Genomic DNA, 21,742 nt, shown 5'->3' with positions numbered 1-21,742 from the left:
CCGTTTACCTTTCCGCCGGAGCAGTACCTATTTATCTACTTGCACTTTGACGTGCTTTCGTACTGCTAGGTTGGCAGGAGCAGGGTCCGGGCAATGGGAGCTCACCCCATCACGGGGATTCGAACCGCTGACCTTCTGATTGGCAAGTCCTAGGCTCTGTGGTTTAACCCACAGCGCCACCCGCGTCCCATTACATGAGTTAGACAGTGCTAATCTAGCTTCCTTGCCAAGCGCCCAAGGACGTTGGGCCTCAGCATATGATCCCTCCCCTCCCCAGCACCCCTTACCTGGAGGCTGAAACCAATCTTCCCTTCCAGCAGCCCATCCACCCTAGCTATGCCACCCCCGCACCCCAAACCCCAGGGCTCATTTCCATTCACCTAGGCAGGTGGGCAGCGAGTGAACAGGCATGGAACTGTGCTGGCTGCGCAGCTTCACAGAGCATGTCATATGCACAAAGAGCGGTGGCATGTCCTGTTCCAGCAGCTCTTGCTCCGCCAGAGAGTCTCCCAGCACGCTGAAGGAGTCCTCGTCCTGGTTAACAGTGTTGGAGTCAGACAGAGAGTCGGCTTCTAGAAATTCGTGGTCCAGCCGTTCCCGATACTCTACTTCCAGTTCGGGGTCACTCTCCGTGCCAATGCCACAGCCGGAAGCATTGCCTACGGGCAAGTTCGAAAAAAGCCAAAGTGCTTTCAAGGAGGGATGGAGCTTTGGTGAAAGGCACCAGGCCTCAAGAATGTTTATCCTGAAAGGGTTAACTACAATCGCACTCACTCTGTGAATAGGGAGACAGATTGGCATTGGATGTTACAGGAAGCCCTGCCAGCAGAATGCAGGAATGCACAAGAGGCTGGCCAAGTTCCTGAAGTGCCTGAAGCTAGACTGAAAAGCCTTGTGCGTTGTAAAATGTGGGAGTCTTTTATCAGGAATATATCAAGTGGTTTAATTAGAGTACATAAAATAAACATATATCGAGATATATGTTCAGTAATAGTAAACATTAGGAGTGTCAAATTATCACCAAGCATGATTTATGGGCATAAGGAGGAAAAACACTGAGACAAAATATTGGGTGATTACTTGAGTATGCACTGATGATATGACTGGGTGGTCAGATATAAGTAAATGGATTGATTTTAATTTTTTTAAGAGAGGTGGTAATGAATATTAGTCCGAGCTTAGAATTATCTCTGTGCATTCTTTCCATGCAGAAGGCAAAGCTGGCCTTTGTAGCTTTCAGTGCAACAGTAAAGGCCTGGCAGTACAACAGGCCGCAAGCAGGACAGCTCAGTGGGTAAGAGCAGAAGACTCTTAATTTCAGGGTTGTGGGACATGGGTTCAAACCCCCATGTTGCGCAAAAAGATTCCTGCATCACAGGGGGCTGGACTACATGACCCTCATGGTCCCTTCCAATTCTATGATTCTATGAAGCATTGTGAAAACCTCCCTCTGGACAATCCGGCACTCTCTTCTGACAACGTCCCCTCTCTTGGTTGCAAGAATGCTGATAAAGAATCAGGCCCAGGCAACGTAAGGTACCTGGGCTCTAGGTGGCTGGCTGCCAAAGAGGACACTGCATGGTCCTCACCATGGACTGTGGGACAATTTGTGAATGGGACAATTTGTGAATCACTTGAGAGATCTTAAGCCTCTTAAATTAGAAACAAGCAATTCTAGGAAAGCTGAAACTATACAGCTAGCTCCATGGACTAGAAATCTATGCAAAATATTTGCAGCTTGGGAGCACTGGGGTGCCTCTGAGCCAAAAGGAGGAACTTAATCTTAGCAATTCCTTCGTCTCAACTCTTCCAGAAAGCTCAAAGCTAGGATCCTCCATTGGATCCCCCTGCATTGATAGCAGGGATCTGTAGATGTTGATGGACTCCCAACAAACCTCATGAAGACCCCTTGGCCATGGATGCTGCACTGTGGGGGCCAGGAATATCTGTATGACCACATACCTGCTCTATGGTTTGCTGAGCTCCAGGGGAAAACAGTGCACTGGTCCTCAAGGACTCTTGCACTCTCCCCAGCACATATGCATACATAAAATTTCCTTAGTCCACTTAAGGGTTTAAAAAACAGAAATCCAATGTCACTAGATTACAAGTGCCATGGCATCTCCAATCGTTACAGCAGTCCTGAGAACAGCAGGGTGAGGAAGAGTTTCCCTTACCTTCATCCGCTGCCAGTTCAGTTTCTGAACTTTCCACGTCTTCACTGCCTTTCCTATCTGTATGGTCCCGAGAGGCCTCCTCCTAAAACAGGGACAAGAAGCCACATGTGCAACATGCATTAAGTCTGGGTGCCGCATCCTTCCAAGTTTGGCTCTTTTACAGCCTTCCAGACCCTCTTAAAGGAGCCTCCCTGGGCAAGGAGGCAAAGATACAAGCATACCCTCCTACCTCTTTTTTGGCAGAAGGAGGGCAGTAGAAGTAATAATGAGGATTGGACGGCACTGGCTTGAAATGCAAGCTGCCAATCTCCAAGAACTTTTCCTAGAATGGGAAGAAGGAACAATTGGAAACATACTTGGGCCATCAAAGCTACCCTCTCACCTCACCCAGAGGAAGCACGTTTCTCCTTACCTGGATGATTCTGTGCAAGTCGGGATGCTCCTGGCAAGGCTGGCTGCTCTTTAGCAGAGAGAGGGGGAACTCTGAACAGCAGCTGGGATTGGGTTCTTGGGGAGGGCAGGCCGAAACATGGGACTCTGGCTCACTAAAATCCTCCGTCTCAGCACTGCACAGCAGGTTCAAGGAAGAGTGAAGTCAGTCACAAGCAGCTCTGTCTACTTGTGCTCCCAATAATGGAACCTTAACTCCCCTGCTCCTCAGTCAGAAGCAGCCTACATGCCTCTATTCCCCCATGCATCCTAAGATCCCCAATGGGTCAGAAATACAGTGGTACCTCGGGTTACATATGCTTCAGGTTTCATACGCTTCATGTTACAGACTCCGCTAACCCAGAAATAGTACCTTGGGTTAACAACTTTGCTTCTGGATGAGAACAGAAATCGTGCTCCAGCAGCAGGGCAGCAGCAGGAGGCCCCATTAGCTAAAGTGGTGCTTCAGGTTAAGAACAGTTTCAGATTAAGAACAGACCTCCGGAACGAATTAAGTACTTAACCCGAGGTACCACTGTAAAGAGTTATGCACAGGAGCACATAGAACTGCTTCATGTGCAAAAAAAAAATTATTAGAAATACCGTATTTTTTGCACCATAACACTCACTTTTTTCCTCCTAGAAAGTAAGGGGAAATGTCTGTGCGTGTTATGGAGGGAATGCCTACGGGTGGCATGCCTACGGATTTTCCTCCTCTAAAAACTACGTGCGTGTTATGGTCGGGTGCGTGTTATAGAGCGAAAAATACGGTAATTATTGGAAAATGCATCTTCTGGAGCTGGGTCTGTGAACTGAACCTCAGCAGAAATCTAGGGCCCTGCTCACAGACTCATTCCACAAGTATAGCCAGTTCTGACCATCAACACACGAGCATAAAATACTATGTTTGAATCAGCTTTGCTCAGCCTTAAGTGTGGCCAATAAATAGTGTATGCTCTTGGTTCACCTGCATGGGCATTCCAATCCTCTCCTCCTGTCAAAATGAATGAACCAACTAACAAAACGAAACAATTACATATATACCTCTCCCCTCAATGCCTCCTTCAGGCCACACTTTTCAGAGAGCCATTTTATAGCATTTAGAGATGGGAGAAAAATCTCAAAAATGATCTAAATTACGGTTATATCAAACCTGTCTAAAACTAATTTGATGGAAGTTTAGTCGATTGATTTTTAGAAGAACCTATGTGCTATGAAGGGATTAGGGGAGGATTAATGGATAAACGCCTTAAATGCAGATCAATGCACATTTATTGATTCAGCCAAACAGAAAGTGTGAGGAAGAAGAACTGGAGGAAGACAGTAATGCAAATAGTGAAGGAAGGTGAGTTGTTGTGCTTGATATGCAATCACTTAAATATGTTTTAATAAGCTGAAAAATAAAACTATGGTTATTGTAATTAAACTTATTCATTGTAACTTTATTGATTTGTTCAGTTTCATATGTAATTTACCTGGAGTTGGAAATATAAAATGTTGAAGGAGTGGGTGGGGAAAAGGATGCAGACACTCTTTCCCACTATGCTTGAACTGGGAACCTCTGGTTTAAGGGCTCCCTACAAACCAGGATCTAATCCAACCCTAACTTCTAGGGCAGTGGTGTCCAAACTTTTTTCAAAGGGGCCCAGATTTGATGAAATAAACTGCCACAGGGTTCAGATTAAACCGACCGGCGGGCCAGATTAGACCCCCGAAATGGACTTTGGACATGTCTGTTCTACGGAATCCTTAAAACTACAGTTTTCCAGTTCAAGGCACTTGGAAAAGAGTGATTTAATAAATCTCTACTGTAGATAGATGTGCTCAGCCTTCTTACTGATTTATGCATCCACAAACCAGAAAGCTGGAGTGGCTTGCTGCACCACAAGCCTTTCTAAGAACTCACAGAGAACATGAGAGTGTAAAGCTGTTTTTGTTTTAATTTTTGTGAGCCGCCTTGCATTAGGTTCTGGGGAAAAGACAGACAGGCCATCAATCAATCCATCTCACTTGGGGCTTCTTTGGTGAAAGGGGGTGGTGGTGTTTATGTTAGTTTGTGGCTCCTGCTTTCATAGATCTATTCATGGTTGGCATATGGCTTGTCCTTTTCCACATATTATAAATATCAGTTACACCTGTGATACTGTGTTCCTATATCGGTTTTATTAATTGTACTGTTTTAAACTGGCGCAGTGCCTCTCCTTTCTCATTCTAGTTCCATTTGGCTGCACCATTTTCAGTTTGCAAGGCAAACATTCCCGCTCTCCTCTATTGTACTACAGAGGCACAAATTCCTTCATTTCTACAGGTTTGCTTGAGTTATCTTCTCCATGTGCAGAGGGATGTGGCAGTCAGCCTGGGATCATTTATACTTCAGGTTACAGAATCTCGTTCTCCTACAAAATATATGTCCTTCCTCATTTTCTGCAGTGACATTTACTGCATTTGCTTTCCCATGCCACTCAGTGAAAGCAACTGGAATAGCTGTTGCCCATGGGAAAAAAATATGAGATCGCTGTTCAAAGAATCAGTTTTTCTGCACCAAGTTATGACTGTAAGTAATCTTTGCCCTTGATAGGTTAAGGAAATACACAAGGACCATCTGATCTGCATAAACATATCCGCACTATATATTGAGATCATTCAAATGTTAAGAGACTCTGCAATTATTTGCTTATTTTGCATAATTTATTCTATTCCTGCAAGCTATGCAAAGCTTTTAAATGCTGCTCCTTGACTGCTGGAAATTCCACGCAGCCCAACTGTGCCCTGTGAGATTTTATCCTGCACTGTTTACACTTCTTTTTTGCAAGCTCATTTTCCACAGGCAAAAAAGAAAAAGCTTAAAAGCTTTTCTTTTTTTTAATTAAAAAAGGTGGGGAAGGAGGTGAAATTCTTTAAATGACGGAATGAGAGATGCAAATTAATTCCTTGAGTATAGTAATTACAAAAATGCACGTGAACTGGGTGACCTGGTAATCTGACTCCTTGCCCAGCTTCAATCTTGATCCTTATTTGACGGCTTATTTGACTGAAAACAGAAGGCTGGATATTCAATAATTCAACCAAGGCCAATCAACATTATAGACTGACACCTATTCATTCATTCATTCATTCATTCATTCATTCATTCCATTCATTGTATAGCCCTGCCTTTCTCCAATGCAGCCCACAACATAAATTAAAACAGACACAACTAAAAACATGCAATAAATAGAAATATTTAAAAAAACAAATAAGGAACCCTATTAAAAACACCTCTGAAAAAGCTTAAACCCATCCCTGATCTAAAGTGTGCACAAGCCCTCTTTGTTGCTTATGTGCATTTGACTTGGTTGTGTTTTTCCCTGCTCCATACAGAGCCTTGCATGGCTCCAGAATCAGAATCCTGCTTGGAACATTAGAGAGGGAGCCATTTTAGTGTGCAGAATGGGACTCTGGCAAACTTCTGACATTTGGGGGCCATGGATGAAAGAACCTATTAGGCTACAATCCACTACATACAAGACCAGCAGAGGGAAGCCCCGCAAGATACATTCTTCTTCCAACACTGCCAAGGCCACCCCAGAGCTACAATTCATTCTGATCTCTCTATACGGAAGCAGCCATCCCACCTGGAAACAGAGACTAGCACACCCCGCGCTCGGGGGGCCTGCGTCGATTCCCCTTCCAAGCTGGTGGGCAGATGCTGGTGGCGCTCACAGAAGGATCGCACGTGGTTGCACAGAGTAAGCAGAAAGCTCGTGATGTCTATCTCCTGCAAGAGCTCCTCACAATAATCCATGGCTATGAGCAGATCAGGGCAGCTAATGCTGTGGCCCTGCTGTAGGCTCTGGAACAGCCCTGCAAAGAATCAGAGGATCAGAGAGTTAGCTGGCCCTGTAGATTCACCCAGAAACAGCAACATGGTAAGCAGCAGAAATGATGAATGTGGGGTGGAGTGGGGGAGCAGAATAACACACCAGGTTTTGCTAGCGGAGGCTGTGGCCCATTTAAATACCACCAAGCCGCCAATCAGGTTCACTCTAAGTATGGGGAACTGCAAGTTTGCCACAGTTGCATGGGCCCCTCCTGGTGCTCCAGAAGGAAGTCAGGCCTAGAGGGGTAACAGAAAAGCCAGCTTCCTCCCACTCTGGGGACAGCAACCCAACCAGGGAATACCTATCCTTTACCTTTCACATAGCACTGATGGGAATGCTCTTGCAGCAAGGTACAGAAACTCAGCAATTCCTTGTGCTTGGCATCTAGCCAGGGAGTGCTGGTGGGGCGCTCCACTGACTGGCTTCTGGAAGACAAAATCATCCAACGTTGACCATCTAGATTCTAGGACACGGCCCACATTCCTCCCTCACCTTAGTTCTCCCTAACCCAGATCACACACTCTCCTAAGGCTCTGCCCGCAATACTAGCACTTGGCCTAATATACCTGAGTTTATACATATCCCTGCCCAAACAGCTGGAAACTGAGTAGTGATTGTCTCTGTACAACCTCGAAGGCCAAGATCTGCCCAACTGCTGTCGAGTTTTCTGTGCCCCTTAGCTCACCTGAAAAAGATGTCCCGCAGAGGCTTATCTAGCCTGGGACTGATCATCTGCTCCCGCAGCAGCTCCAAGGAGCAGCTGTAGACATAGACAGGGCAGCGGGCTCGGCAGCTCTCGCCCAGATCAAGCTGAGATGTCTGGCGGCTGAAGGAGATACGCCCTTCTCTTCTCGGCACTGTGTCTGGATCTCCCGAGTCCTGGCCAATTTCTGTAGACGGGATACATCTTGGAGGATGAGAAGCAGCCTCAAGCTCACAGCTCAAACAAGAAGGAAATAATGCTCTTTCTATGCACCTTGACATGGCACACAGCGCACCTTGCATGACTCAGAGCACAGTTGAAATGTGCACCCTTTCCTCTGCCTCAAGGCACTTCAGATAGTCCTTTACTTCCCCCTGCCCTTTTGCAGCAGAAGGGCATGTGCTCTGCCTGCAGAAGGTATTAATGGATTCCCAGTTTTAAAATGATCTTGTGGGCAGGTAATAGGAAAGACTTTTGCTGGTGACTTGCTAGAGAGCTGCTGGCAGTCACAAGAAACATAGACTGACGTTCACCAGCCTGGTGCCTTGCAGATGTTTTTCGACTACAATCAGCCCCACCCAGCACGTGTAAACATCCCCAATGTCCTCTGGGGTGCGGTTGGGTCTTCACCCAACCCACTCCAGCAAGCCTGTGTCAGGGTTCAAGAGAGACTGACATGCACATCTTCCCAATGATATGCTTGTGTAAGGATCTTAAATTATTCAAGTTTGCACCCTTGGCTAAAAGTGTATGATCCTGAACACCTACAACCAGAACCTAATGCAACTTCCATTATCTCCTTCACCTCCCGTCTGATTCCAAACACAGGAGACTGCCTGTGGTGCAAGGAAGCCCAAAACAAAGTTGTTACCATTGGCTGGTGTAACACTGACGGTTGGAAGCACTCCTGCAGTCTCCAGCTCCTTTTCTCCTTGGGAAAGTGTTGGTTCCTGCTCTTTGGAAGATTTATCTGTCCCCTGAGCCATCAACCTCTGTATGTCTGGAAAAGATGGTAAGAGTTTATTGTACATTATTTGATGTCATCACACCCAGCTGCATTCAAGGGATATACAGCAACCGACATAGCCAGAACATTGCATCTGCCGTAATCTTCCTACTGTACCACACAAGAAAGTAATCAGGTGGTTCTCTTAAAGAAAACAAAGCAACAAGCTTCTAGTCCTTAAAGAGTGAGAATTTAAACCTGTGGCAGGATTCAGCATCCCTTGGCACAGCCTACAGTCTACAGAATATTGGCGAGCACCTGTCTCATCTCTGTATGACTTCATTTCCTCAGGCAGGTGTCCAATTCCCTTTCTGATATAGTTTGCCTTACCTGGAAATGTGGCTGGTAGGAAGGTGAGGAAAAGATGCTGTGGATTTACCAGCTTGGCATAGCATCGCCACTGGGGGAAGAGGTCCTCAGGTGCTGGTGAGATCTCATCTCTTGACCCCTCTGCATTGTTTGGAGCCTAAGACAGTAAAGTCAAATTGAACATGGCCATGGCATTTTGACATAGGAACCCTGCTCCTCACCCAGATTTAACAAGCAAAGTGTGTTGACACACATTTTTGGTAGCAAAGGTAGATAACTCTCTCGTCAGTCATTCATATAGCCCTTTAGATACAAAAACATAATGACTGATTGAGACAGAACTGTTACAACTCAGTCAAGCTACTGGAGCGGATTCGGTTGCCTACTCACTGTTGCCCATGTGCACTGAGATCACCCCAAGAAAGATCTTCTTCAGAAGAGAATAGCAGAAGGAACCTCTCACGTTCAGGGGGTTCTCTGGGGTCCTTGGCAGTTTGATACAGAGGTCAAGAGGGTGCTGTACCTGTTGTGTAACTGCAGAGGTAGCCCTGTCTTTGCTGCCAACAGAATGGTAGGTGTTGGCTGGATCCCGATGTTCAGGGAGCACAGAGGCCTTGGGAGGCTCTGTTGAGAGGGACGTAAAATGGTCAGAAGCCATCAGGGGAATGGAGAAAGGCAAAACCAGCTGCATGCATGTCCTCTTACCTTGGACCACTGGGAGCATAAATGGGGTTGGGTGGCCATCTCTGTCCCGCTGCAGCACCTGCTCCATGAAGCTTATATGATCTGTGCCAGATAGCATGATCTCCCTGTCGCTGAGGTCATGCTGGAGGCAGCCATGGAAGAGGCTGAGGAGCATTTCATTGGGCAAGAAGGAAGAGTCCTTTGCGATCCCATCATCCTCTATTATAGGTGGAAAACCAAATATTCGAGCAAACCGATTTTTCTGTTGCCCCAGCCTAGCACACCCACCCACTGCGCATGCAGGTCTGACAGCTTCGTGGGACTAAGTCAGACAAGAACATCCAACCTCCCTGGCCCAGCTTAAAGCAAGAGGAATGGGGTCTGTAAGGAGTTCCAGTGATTCAAAAAGAAGATCCCTTCCTACTGCTTCATTACATCTCATGTTCAATGGCAGATATGACAAGAAGTCCCGCCCCCGCCCAATAATCTTTATTAGCTTTCCGGTTGCATACTCCATATACACATAATGTGTTGCATTTTACATTTATACTTGCTCCTAAGCGCTGACTTCCCTCCTTCCTTCTTCTGTTTTTTTATATCACATATAATTTTATCGCATTATTTTCATCCATTTTGTATATTGTTATTCATTTTCCATATTTGTCCATAGTATATCCATAAACAAATAAACCCTCCTGTTTATACAATTCTTGTTGTATGTCTGTATTCATTTACAACTACTGTTATATTAATCTCCTTATACATTTTGCTTCTTATTATTTTCATTATCCATCACTTTCCTTAATCTTTCCCGTTATGAGGTTTATTTCCAATTCTAATGGTTTCACTATTTCATCTTATTTTTCCTATATAGAAGTTTTTTTAAAAAAAGAGGGACCAGGTCTCCTGCACCATCTGACTGGAAGACATAAACAGGCAACAACCATTTTGCACACATTCAAAGCATGCATGACTGTGCATGCATGCATCACTGTGACCCTGGAGGTGGCAGGAAAAGGAGGCAGACTAGGGCAAGGGCGGGGGCATAACAGGGCAGGCTTAGACGTGCTCTGCCATCGTGCGCAATGACCTAGAATGCAACCTCCACGCAAACTGGGGGTTGCCTATATATAAGTGCATCACTTATACGTATTATTATGTTGTGTTATACATATATGTAAAAAATGTACATACTGATGATTGTAAGGAAAATACCCTCAAAGTGGTTTACAAACCCAGAAGTATAGACGGTGGTAATTCAGAAGAAAGGCACACACAGCCTGCATTGCCCAGAGGCACTCTTGGTTAACGTGCTTTGGCTATTCTGGAGACAAGAAGCACTGAGCCCCGGCCATGCCCTTACCCTGGAGAAATGTGCAAAAGTTTCAGGCCTAAGTTGACTTACCTCCTGTCAGCATCAGGAAGGACATTTCAATCTGCTGACACTTTGGCAATAGCTTCATGAGGTCAAACTGGAATGGAATTTCATGTACCCGAGAGCCGCTTCCAGCACCACAAGCTACGGCAAAAAGTAGGAGTATAATCTCTGTCAAGCCACAGGAACAGCCCCATCTCAAAATGCCCAGAAAGCACATGCTAGGAGAATCACCTTCGGCAGTAGTGGGCCTTGGATCACATGCTGGGAAGACCCAGTCCTTGTTCTGGCACAGCTGGCTGATATACTCAAAGGCAAGCATGGTATGGATGCACATCAGATCTCGAGGGTAAAGCTGGAAGAGGGATCTGAAGTAAGACGCAGGGCTTGGCAACACAAAGACTTTACCATTTCAGAAATACCACTCCGTTAAGACACAGAGATGCCAAGGATAAACTTGGACCAGGTATACAAATCTTGTCCATATATACTCCAATGGGAGTAAAATTCATGTTCAGATAATTATTTGATGAGAAAAGTCCTAGAGGGGGGGAAAGCAACTCCTCCCCAAGGAGGAGCAAGTAGTGTCTTCACAACAAACAATAATGGTGGCTGGACAGATCTTCATGACAGAGACTCCTCACCTATAAAGCATTTGGACAGCCCCCATTCTGCCCCCCAAGACCAAAAGCCAGGAAATACCAGCTGTCAGTCATGGTCCCTGCAAGGTAATGGTCCCAGAGGTTGCCTTCCCTTTCCCTCACCACCAACGGAACGTACCGCTTTGGGAATTTTCTGGTAAGACAGGCCATGTAAGTGTCGCCAGCTGTCTGATGCACTATTCACACAGCCACTTTGTGGCTCCACCCAACACTCTGTAACAAGGTTCAGCTCCATGTCCACCTCAATAGCTTCCACCTCTGTATCGTTGTCATCATCTGTGGAGAAACTGGAGAGCAAGCAAAACATTGTAAGCATGGATTGAACATCAGTGAGTGCTCCTCACACTTCCTTGTCTTCTGCTTATTATTTGCCTGAATTCCCAAAGTATTGAATTGTCCAGGGACTAGTCTTTCCCATCATCTGATGAGCATACCTGGCCAGGCCACTGCGCATAAGCAAAGTCAACATTTAGCCTGTCTTGTGACGCTACTAGCCACAATGGCTGTCATCTGCTTCCAGTGCCAGTCGTGGTATGTCACTGAGTACCAGTTGCAGAGAACCACAAGTGAGGTGAGCACTACTGCCCTTGTGTGCCTTCCCATAGGCATCTGGTTGGTCACTGTAAGAACAGGATGGCTTTTGGCCTGATCCCTCAGAGCTCTTACATTTTTAAGGGGCATAAATGGACCTTGGGCCTTTGTAGAAAGGAAACTAGGCTGAACTAGGTTGTGCGGAGGGCTGACAAAGTTTTTCTTCCTAGGTAGCCGAAAGGGAGCTTTACACCCAGATGGAATAATCTTTAAAGTTAAGGACAGACGCATGGAGTCTACACTTCTCAGAATGCCTCATCAAGGTAAATGCCTCACAGGTTTCCCAGCTCTCTCTGGATCCTAGACTAAAGGTAAAGGGACCCCTGACCATTAGGTCCAGTCGTGACCGACTCTGGGGTTGCGGCGCTCATCTCGCTTTATTGGCCGAGGGAGCCGGCGTGCTGCTTCCAGGTCATGTGGCCAGCATGACTAAGCCGCTTCTGGCGAACCAGAGCAGCGCACAGAAATGCCATTTACCTTCGCTCCAGAGCGGTACCTATTTATCTACTTGCACTTTGACATGCTTTCGAACTGCTAGGTTGGAAGGAGCAGGGACCAAGCAAGGGAGCTCACCCCATTGCAGGGATTTGAACCGCCAACCTTCTGATTGGCAAGTCCTGGGCTCTGTAGTTTAACCCACATTGCCACCCGTGTCCCAGATCCTAGACTAGGCACCCACAAAAAGGAGGCCACTTCCACATTCTTTGGCTTGGCATCAGGGCCATGAAAACAAGTATGCCTCGAATATTTTTAAAGCCTACGTAGCCTTGGAGCGATGAGGTATTAATACAAGAAATACCACACCAAGGGAACACTCAGCCAAACCACATCCGCTTTGTACTTGTTGTGCAGCTGTTATGCATTCCTCTTAGTCTGTTCAGCTGATTTCCACCCCCACATTTTTGCTGGACAACTATGGAGTGCTGTGCAAAGGGAAACTGAGGCAAGCTAATCAACTTCCAGTTACTTCCAGATTCTTTCCCCTGGTTCTTTACATGTACTTTGGAGAACTCTGGGTTCTGGACAAGCACTGCCAATAAAGCCCCTGGAAGAGCTGGCTTCCAGCCCAGATAGACTGGGGCAGTGTTCACACATACATACAGTACTTATTTTGGGGAGCACAATCTGGGGTGCCAGCAAGGCACTTAGCAGAGAAAGTCTTTGAGCTCGCACAACATGATGATTGCAGCCTGTCTGGGTAGGAAGGACACCCAGGCACTCCCAACCAGAAGCCCTCTTGTCGCTGTAAGCAGCGGCAGACCAGAAGCAAGGGGTAATGTTTGATACTTGGCAGTTTAATCCACAACCCCGACGTTTCCTGGGGACCCTCCAGCTGCACCCAGAAGTCCCTCTTCCTGCAAGCTGCCTGTAGTGGCAGGACTTCTTCCATGACCCCAGGGTTGGCGATCCCTTACCCTCACCTGTCTTTGGTTGAAGTGGAATGTGGAGGGAACAGCACGTATTGGACAATGCAGCTGTGCTTCTCACTGCCGCTCTCTCTTGAGGAGTCACTCTGTGGAAGAACAATCTACGTGAGCCTATTCCGCTGCTGCATCACCTCTCTCCTAAGGCACGTCTGAGGCTAGGAGAGAAGCAGCCAAGCAGTACAACTTGCCAACATCTGGCCCAGCCAGCACACACTCTGGGCTCAATGTTTCTTTTGGTTTTGGCTTTCCATGGAGGAGGGGGCTAGACAGAACAGAACTGGGAGGATGTTGATCAGGCAAATCTTATCAGGAGAACTCCCTGCCCCTCCCTGGGCTGTAACATTGGGAAACTTCTCATTCCCTTCCTCAGAGGCCATGGGAGGAGCATCAGCCGGATGCCATTTCCACCTGCTGACCTTCTTTATTATGGGTGGACTAGCCTTTTGGGGGCTGAGGGCCATGGAATCATGTTTTTAATGACAAAGGGGGGGGGGGCTTCAAGCACCATGAAAATCTCCGGGGGGGGGGGGAGGGCAGATGTGGCCTGCAGGTCACAGGGCAGCCACCCTTGTAAACAGGACCAACAGGAAAACTCCTGAGAGAATGGCACACAAAATAGGTTTCGACGTGTCAGGGTCAGGGAGTTAACACAGGTGCATTAGGCCTGGCCACAGGTGTCTCTGCATCCACCCCATGCCACCCACAGATTGAGATCAGCCCTTATTGGGATCACGATGATGTGGCAACACTGGAGGCAAGAGGAAGGGTATCAAACCAAAGGGGAAGAGCAAACCGTGTTTACCTTCATGGGCAACTCCAGCACCATACTGATAATTCCATCGCCACTGGACGCAAAATGAAAGCCCTCGGACAGACGAACCCTGCACATCCCAGAGGAAAACTATGGCAGGTTACCAGGTTCTTACAACACCCTCACCTGTGTATGTCTCACACTCCAACCCTTCGTAGTCTCTCTCAAAGTAATGCAGCCCCCCTCCCCATCATCAAGAGCTCAGTCACACCCATCTATCCGACACCGGCAGAAATAACCTAAGTAGGACAACTATCCTTCTCCTCCGCAGCTCTTTGGGTGGGCTCAGATTCAGGCTATGCAATGAAATGGGCACTTACTCTGTGAGAGTGGACAGCAGTTGCGCCACGCCTGTGATGGGCACTGTGGGTACCAGCCCCGACTGCACACACCAGATCCAGCGCTGGTGGTAGAAGTAGCGAGACAAGGAAGCCAGGGTGGAGGAAGCTGTGCGGTTGGCCACCATGGTGAGAGGGCCGGACATGGGAGGATTCTCCAGAGGCAGGAGGCATGGAACACGATAGTCAGAGGGCAACTTCTCATATCTAGGAAGTGGAGAGAGGAAGTGAACATGACTACAGCTGGGAGGCTGTCGCGTTCGTACTGGCCCCATGGAGAACACTTTTGAGACTTCAGTGAGTCATCTCTGCGCCTTCTCAGCCTGAAGTCCACCACACAAGCCCACCCCAGTGTGCAGAAAAAAAGGCTTGTGTACACAATGGCAAAGACATCACAAAAGAACACACCATATATTAAGAATTTCCTGCAGGCAAAAAAATTCCATTTTAATTAAGGAATTTATGTAGGCTTATTGGAGGGGCATATAATCAGCAGTGCTTCTTAAATTCCACAAAGAATTGGAGTTTTTTAAAAAGTAAAAACAAATTAAAAACCACAGATTGCATAACATAGGAGAGGGCAGGCATGGATAATAGGACTGTGGAACCTGTAGGAAAAGGATTGGCAAATATGGGAAAGCAGAAGTGGTGGTTTTTTTGAAGGATTGAAAACAAGCCCAGAAGCCTAATCCGATGAGCCTTTCATGCTCAACTTCCATTCAACATTTCAGCTTTCCCACCAAAAATTAATTGTCTAGGGGCAAAAACATCTTTTTAAAGTGAAAAGATTCCCAGAATTACAAAGCATACTCTGCTTTGTTTACCACACCTGCCTGCAACCTTTACAGCCCCTAAGCAGGAAGGGTGTCAAATTCCCACAGCCCAAGCCGGTTAGTCGCCCTCTCTCATAATGTTAAAGAATCCAGGGCTCTCCACCAAGCCTGAAGGGCGAGAGGTTCAGTACCTTTACAAACAACTGACAATTAAGTTACATAATCTGCTGCCACATAATGTGGGACTGGCCACAAAATTGGTTGGCTCCAAAAGACAATTAGATAAATTAATGGAGGATAACAGCTATTTCGTATTAAACCACAGGATCAGAGGCAGCATGCCTCTGCATAGCAGCTGCTGGGCCACAACAGCAAGAGAGCAATGATGTCCTCATACCCTCATACCTTGTGCTTTTCCCTGTAGGCACTAGGCGGGTCCCTGTGGGAAATAGCTTGCTGACCTAGACCAACAAGTAGTTAACACGGTGTCCTCCAGAGGTTTTGGACTACAACTCCAATCACTCCTGACCATTGGGCATACTGACTGAAGGAAGGGGTGATGGGAGCTGTAGCCCCAAACACCAGGTTAGCTACCTCTGAAGGCTTTTGGGGTCCAGTCCAACTTCTGATACTTACAACCTGCACAGTGGCCAAATCATATGCCAAGGTCTGCCTGCTCCAGGCCTACTGAAGCTCTAAGGTACCAAATGTTCTGCATGTCCTGTCCCTGTTACCTAATCAGGAGCTTCTCCAGAGGCTTGTGCAGCACAATAAGGCAAGGCCTGTCCGAGAGGGTTGGCTGGGCCCCAGGCACAGGAGGAGATTTCGATGGGGAGCTGCTGCCCAGGGCTTTCCGCTTCACTTTTGGTGTTGCCTCTTTGCTCTGGACTCTGTGGGGGAAGCGCAGCTGAAGGATACGATCTCTTAATTCTTCTACTATCTGTTGGGAGAGAAGTAGATGGGCACAAACACTGGAGCAGAACGTTTGCCTGCCCCTTACATATGAACAGCTGCTGTTGTGGAACCTGCTGTTCCCTCATAGCTCCTTGGACCCTGCTGTTCTCTCTGTAGAAGCTGCAACTCTGGCTTCAAAATCCCCCAGGTGTACTGGTCTGTCTTTGTCAGCAATGTTACCTGATGTCCCAAAAACTAAGACATCAGCCCCACGAGGGAATTCCCCATGGAAGCCTCCTTACTTAAAACAGCCCAGAAAGAGACTACAGCCTGCCTCGTAGATGTCCATCAAGACCTGGATCAGTTCCAGAAATACCATATGCCTAGGCAATTTTAGACAAGTTTGCTGCATTACTGGAGGAGAGTGGGAGGGATGGGCCCTCCAGCTAGCTTTGCCCACCAATATTATTTAGGCCTAGAAACAAAGCTTCTAGTCTATGAAGCCCAAGGAGGACTTCAGATGCTGTTGAATGTACAGGAGAACATATTGCTGAAGGCTTTACTTCCCCAAAAAATACCCACTGAACCGATTCTTGCTGTGTAAATGCAGTTTTGCTAAATGCTTACTATGACCTGAGGAAATCCAGTACTCACTTTGTTCCTGATCTTAGCAAGCGTCCCAATGGGGAACCCCAGACGAAGGACCATGCAGGGAGCTTTGGAAATGATCCGCACCACATAGAATGAAAAGGGAGGCTGATCCTCAGAACTGCAGAATGGAGAACGACAAACAGCAGGTGGAATGAGCATCAACACAAGCACTGACAACTTTTTCTACCTTAGCCCCCAATCTAAGGTGCGGACCTTATACAACATCTCATCCCCAGCTGCCCCACCCCTTTATTAAGTGCCTTACCTGCGCATGAGCTTGACGTAGGAGTAGCCTTCCACAAGCACAAAGCTACTCCAGTCACGCAGCAAGGAAGTCAGAGCCGAGTGCGAGATGCGGCACTGAATAGTGCTGTAGCGGCCGTTGTTGCCAGGGGTGTGCAAATGCTTTGGGACTGGCCTGGGAAGTACATCAAAGGGTTACTACTCATGGTCCAGGATAGACTGCTGGTTCCTCATCCTTCTACTCTTGGGCAAAACACACATGTGAGAGCTCTCCCTCAGCCATTTCGATGCTATCAGTAAGAACAAGCAAAACCACAGGCTAAGCCACTTAGCAAGATTTGCACTGTGGCTGGGGTACTTCAGCTATCTCTATGCATGCTCCCCCAACCAAGAGACACACAGCAACCCAGCGTGCACATACATGTCATGCTCCAAGAGGATTACGATGCGGTGCATGTGCAGCCACCTCTGCCAGAAGTTGGCATCCATAGACAGAATGGGCTTCCAATAGGCTGCAAACTGCGAGTGGCAGGAGTCCGAGCTGCTGTGCTGCAACGACAGTACCTAAAAGGGAGGGAAATAGTACTCTGTTGGTGCCTTTGCCTTTGGTTCTACGGTGGAGTGCAGCACATTCTGCCCCCTCCCCCAAAGCCGTCATGCTAGGTGGTTAAGCACAAGGTTGGTCAAATTATGCCATTCCCCTGAAACAGTTCAAAATCATCTTCATCAGAAATTACAGACACCAAGGACAAACTCACAAATTGCTGTCATCACTGTGCCTGGGTGCCATAATGAAACTACCTCCCTCTCCTCCCCACAAATCTGCCCTAAGGGTTCCTCCAACTCTCTGGAGCAGATTTGAGGAGGGCACAGGGCATATGTGCAGAGAGGAGAGGGGGAAGCCACATTCAGTTAACTGTAATCCTTGTGCTGATGGAAATAGTTAGTAGAATACCACCCAAAATTTTCTACTGAGAGAATATGTAGCACCCCATTTGTTTTTAATCAGCAATGAAAAGAGCAGCTCTGAGTGTTCACCTAAGACAGACCCCATGAGGGTCTGACATTATATATGCAATGGTCAAAATGAACTGCAACAAGCTAGATTGTCAATGCATGGTGCAGAAAACGAGTGTACTTAATGAAAATGCTACATATAAACAGAACAGTAAGTGCTAAGAATGGGCTGTGAGGTAAAACCTATAGGGGAAGCTGGAAGAGAGGGCATGTGGAGACAGATGGCTAGCATTAATATGAAAGATGAACAATGGCTCAGAAACTCAAGACAGCTCCCTTGATGCCTCAAGAAGATCAAATAAAGATTAGCTTGCACTGCTTAACCAGGACGCCTTTACTCGTCTGTGGTCTTGGCATTCTGACTGAACTTGTTTTTGGCCATTACATTGGAGCAGATCAAAAGGGGCTTGTGCCTCAGAGGCAGATGTCTCACCTGATCTATGGGGTTCTTAATTTGACAGAGATTAGTCAACACCAAGAGACATAGGTGGTGTTAGTCTCCTAAGTTGTGTTCAAGGAAATGGACAGGATATAGTAGCCCTTTCAGCTGACTCAGTTAACTTTGGAACTCTGTTTTTGAATCACAAGTGGCAATGAGGGGAAGCAGCCTGGATTCTCCTTTCTTCTACCTCTGCAGAGCCACTCGACAGGAATGCCACCTTTCGCCCTTGCTGTTTATGGTTATGGAAACTCTGACTAATTTTAACATGCAACAATAACAAGGTGGAAGGCCTAGGTGTAAATGGCAGAGAGCATGTACTCATCCTTTTTCTGAAAAATCCCATCAAAGTCTGACCTGAGATCCAAACAGTCTTGGACCCCTTTCACTCTGCAACTGGTCTTGAAGTGAACTGTGGTAAGTATGTTATGTTATGTATAGGCATACCGCTAGCTGATCAACTACAAAGCACTTGCAGTTTTACTTTGCAGCTCAGGTGCCTAAAGTATCTGGGGACAGTGATCATCTAACTGCTTCAGCAACTCAAAAGGAAAAATTATTACTCACTAGTGAAAGATGTCAAAACCGACTTACACAGATGGAGCTCTCAATCTCACCTAGTTAGAGAGAATCTTAGCGGTAAAAGCATCTTTGTTACCTTGATTCTTGTTCTTATTCCACATGCTCCCCCCATCTGGTTGGATGATGGAGTGATTAGACAATGGCAAAAGTTGCTTAATGGCTTCATTAAGGGAAGGCAGAGGCCCCTAGTGAGCAAAATCATTACGTATCAAACAAGGAATGGGGTCAAGGGAGATCCCAAACCTTCAGTTTTATTATGAATCATGCCAGCTCCGATGTAGGAGTGCAAATATCCAGAGTGTGGGGTCAGGTGGGATTACCATGAGGAATTATAACAAATACAGAATAAGCCATCTGTGTCAGCAATGAAAGCATTGCATTGACTGGGTTTAAACTATTTTGATATGATTCTTGATCAATCCACACCTCTGCATCCCTGTTCCATTTCTCTTTCTTCACAAGCCACGTACACAGCCCAGTTGCTTCACCAGGCAGGCTCCTGGGTCGTCAAAGACAATGGGCAGCTTCTTTGATGTAGCTTTTCTGATATGTTAATCTTAGGATGTTAATCTTAGGGCTAGGAAACAGATCTCACATAAAGGTGATAATGATTGCTGTCCTCCTGGCCATCCTTCTTATCATGTATATTGCTTGTTGTTGCCAAATGCTCTCCTTTGTAGTTCTGTTCTTTGTCCACCCCATAAATATGTGTGCTTAATTAGTTTTGGTAGTTTAACTTTGTTCCCACATGGGGTTTGTGGAAACGCTCAGAAGAAATCTGATTGGTTCTTACAAACACTCTGTAAAAAGCACTTTTGTGAATAAAACGACCTAGGCCAGGGGCTGGAGGGAGAGAGAGACAGACTATTATACGCACCCTTCCCAGAGTCGTGCTGGTTCAAGCCTCTGTGTGCATTCTTATTAATCAGAGTTCAATCCTTCCTTTACTTTGTGAACGCCTCACTCCGACAATTATCTTATTTAGTAAATGACAATCTGGATGTAGCATTGGTTCTGACTGAAATTCATCCAGATTGCCCCAAGGGCAGAGCGATACCCTTCCCAAAAACTGTCCTTGGCAAAGATGAAAGCAATAGCCAATCCATTGAGTGACCCTGAAAATGTGGCAGAAATGGGCTTTGTTTTTGACCCCCACTCCACCCATTTACCTTTGTTACCCCTTCGTGTTTCACCTGTTTTTCAGATAAAGATAAACCAATTCAAAGGATGGGACGATAAAGGTCTGTATAGAGCAGCTGTTCTTTTCACCAAAGATCAAACATTAAATGGGAAGTAGCTTTGCACCATGCTGGGACATCTTAGTTACAACTGAAATCAACTTCTCCGAGGTCCATATCTCAGTATGACGTTAAAGTGCTGAGGGGAAGTCCCTAGAGGTCTGACATTATTTGAAAATCACTGCCTTAATGATGGCCAAGACATCAAGTGTTTGATATCCATGTTGTATACAGGATTTTGCTTCCCAAGTTCTGTGGCACGACTAAGGGCCTATGCAGAGCTTGGGAGGTGGATCCGAAATCAAGGGAAATGTTTGGAATGCTGTGTGATCAAAGACGACACTGAGGTTTGTGTCTGCAAAGTTAAGAGAGACCACACTGGAGCTAATATACAGGTGGACGTTATCCTGGTTAAACTGGGTTGCATGAATAACACTGTGTCTATGCTGTACTGGGAAGGGATGCAGTAAAACTGGCGCCATGTTTCATTTGTGGTGATCTTGACCTGTGGTACTACTCCAAGAAATCACGGATATTCTTAACCAGAGTTTTTCCTGACCCAGGTCTTGCCCTTATTTCAGTTTTCTCTTTCACTATGCAAGGCTGGTAGGCAAAGGTATGCTTAATTGCATTAGCTGAAAAATTGACACAATGTCATTGTGTGTTGTGAGGCAAAATAAAGAGAGATAATTTTATATGTGCATGGGGTCTGTTTTTGCATTATCTGGTGAGTCAAGGTGTATCTGCAAGACCCCGGATCTTCACAAAACTTTTTGGTTAGACCTATTACTCAGACATCTGTTCTATGGGGGTTTGACAAATGTGTTGCACTGAGAGTTCTTACACAGATCTGCATTCCTCTATATTACACATTTATTTTGCAGTTAGAAGTGATCGTGCATACTAGGTTGAAGCTCTGGTTTCCTTTTATGTTTTTACAATTTTTTACCTTTTATTTGTATGCAATCGATCTGGGCTTACTGTATAAAAAATTAAGAAAATGAGCATTTAAAAACAAAGAAACAGAAATTAGCTGCAAAGTTATTGCAAATAATAAGGTTAAAAGGATTGTGAGGAATAGGGTTTATCTTTTGGAATTTTCCCTATTGCAGTAGCCAAATACAAAGGCTACACAGAACAGCACATCAAGCAGCACAGTAAAGGACAGGCAAACAAGAACTGCATTATTTACCTAGTCAACTGATGGTTTCCAGAATATTTGTTTGGTATTTGAATTCAGATTAGATACTCCTTCTGCAAGCTTTTGATGGATTAACCTACGCCTGCAACTGTCATTTTAATGAAGTCTACTGCAGGGGTCGGCAAGCTTTTCTTGCCTCAGCCTGGTGACAATTGCACAGCGGGCCAAAAGGCAGAGGAGCATGTGCCTGTATGTGTGCAGACAGGCTATTTCCGGTGCACATCCGGGTCAGAGGAGCACTGGAAATAGCATTTGTGCACGTGTAGGAGACCCCTGTGCATGCCCACAAGCTGTTTCCGGTGCTCCTCCGACCCGGAAGTGGGTCCCTAAAT

General features: G+C 46.3%; 1 protein-coding gene across 6 annotated transcripts in view; it reads right to left on the bottom strand.

Annotated features, from left to right (window-relative positions):
• Positions 1–21,742, bottom strand: part of SZT2 (SZT2 subunit of KICSTOR complex) — a 76,480-nt gene that overhangs the window by 34,243 nt on the left and 20,495 nt on the right. For 5 of the 6 annotated variants that reach the window (XM_083742209.1, XM_083742213.1, XM_083742211.1 and 2 more), the window contains exons 12-32: positions 17,355–17,497; positions 16,956–17,108; positions 16,694–16,808; positions 15,880–16,085; positions 14,355–14,579; positions 14,026–14,104; positions 13,218–13,309; positions 11,324–11,492; positions 10,778–10,898; positions 10,574–10,687; positions 9,190–9,387; positions 9,008–9,108; positions 8,506–8,641; positions 8,041–8,169; positions 7,152–7,356; positions 6,779–6,891; positions 6,221–6,449; positions 2,590–2,743; positions 2,407–2,499; positions 2,178–2,259; positions 381–659 (exon numbers count right to left, since the gene is read on the bottom strand). In XM_083742209.1, the coding sequence (XP_083598335.1) occupies positions 381–659; positions 2,178–2,259; positions 2,407–2,499; positions 2,590–2,743; positions 6,221–6,449; positions 6,779–6,891; positions 7,152–7,356; positions 8,041–8,169; positions 8,506–8,641; positions 9,008–9,108; positions 9,190–9,387; positions 10,574–10,687; positions 10,778–10,898; positions 11,324–11,492; positions 13,218–13,309; positions 14,026–14,104; positions 14,355–14,579; positions 15,880–16,085; positions 16,694–16,808; positions 16,956–17,108; positions 17,355–17,497 (3,136 nt within the window). The remainder of the gene's footprint in view (positions 1–380; positions 660–2,177; positions 2,260–2,406; positions 2,500–2,589; positions 2,744–6,220; positions 6,450–6,778; positions 6,892–7,151; positions 7,357–8,040; positions 8,170–8,505; positions 8,642–9,007; positions 9,109–9,189; positions 9,388–10,573; positions 10,688–10,777; positions 10,899–11,323; positions 11,493–13,217; positions 13,310–14,025; positions 14,105–14,354; positions 14,580–15,879; positions 16,086–16,693; positions 16,809–16,955; positions 17,109–17,354; positions 17,498–21,742) is intronic. The other variant, XM_083742210.1, reaches the window with a different exon arrangement.

The sequence above is a fragment of the Podarcis gaigeae genome (assembly GCF_964106915.1).
Source record: "Podarcis gaigeae genome assembly, chromosome: 6".
NCBI lineage: Eukaryota > Metazoa > Chordata > Lepidosauria > Squamata > Lacertidae > Podarcis > Podarcis gaigeae.
Note: the sequence above shows the minus strand (reverse complement) of the source record. Positions and strands in the feature narration are given on the sequence as shown.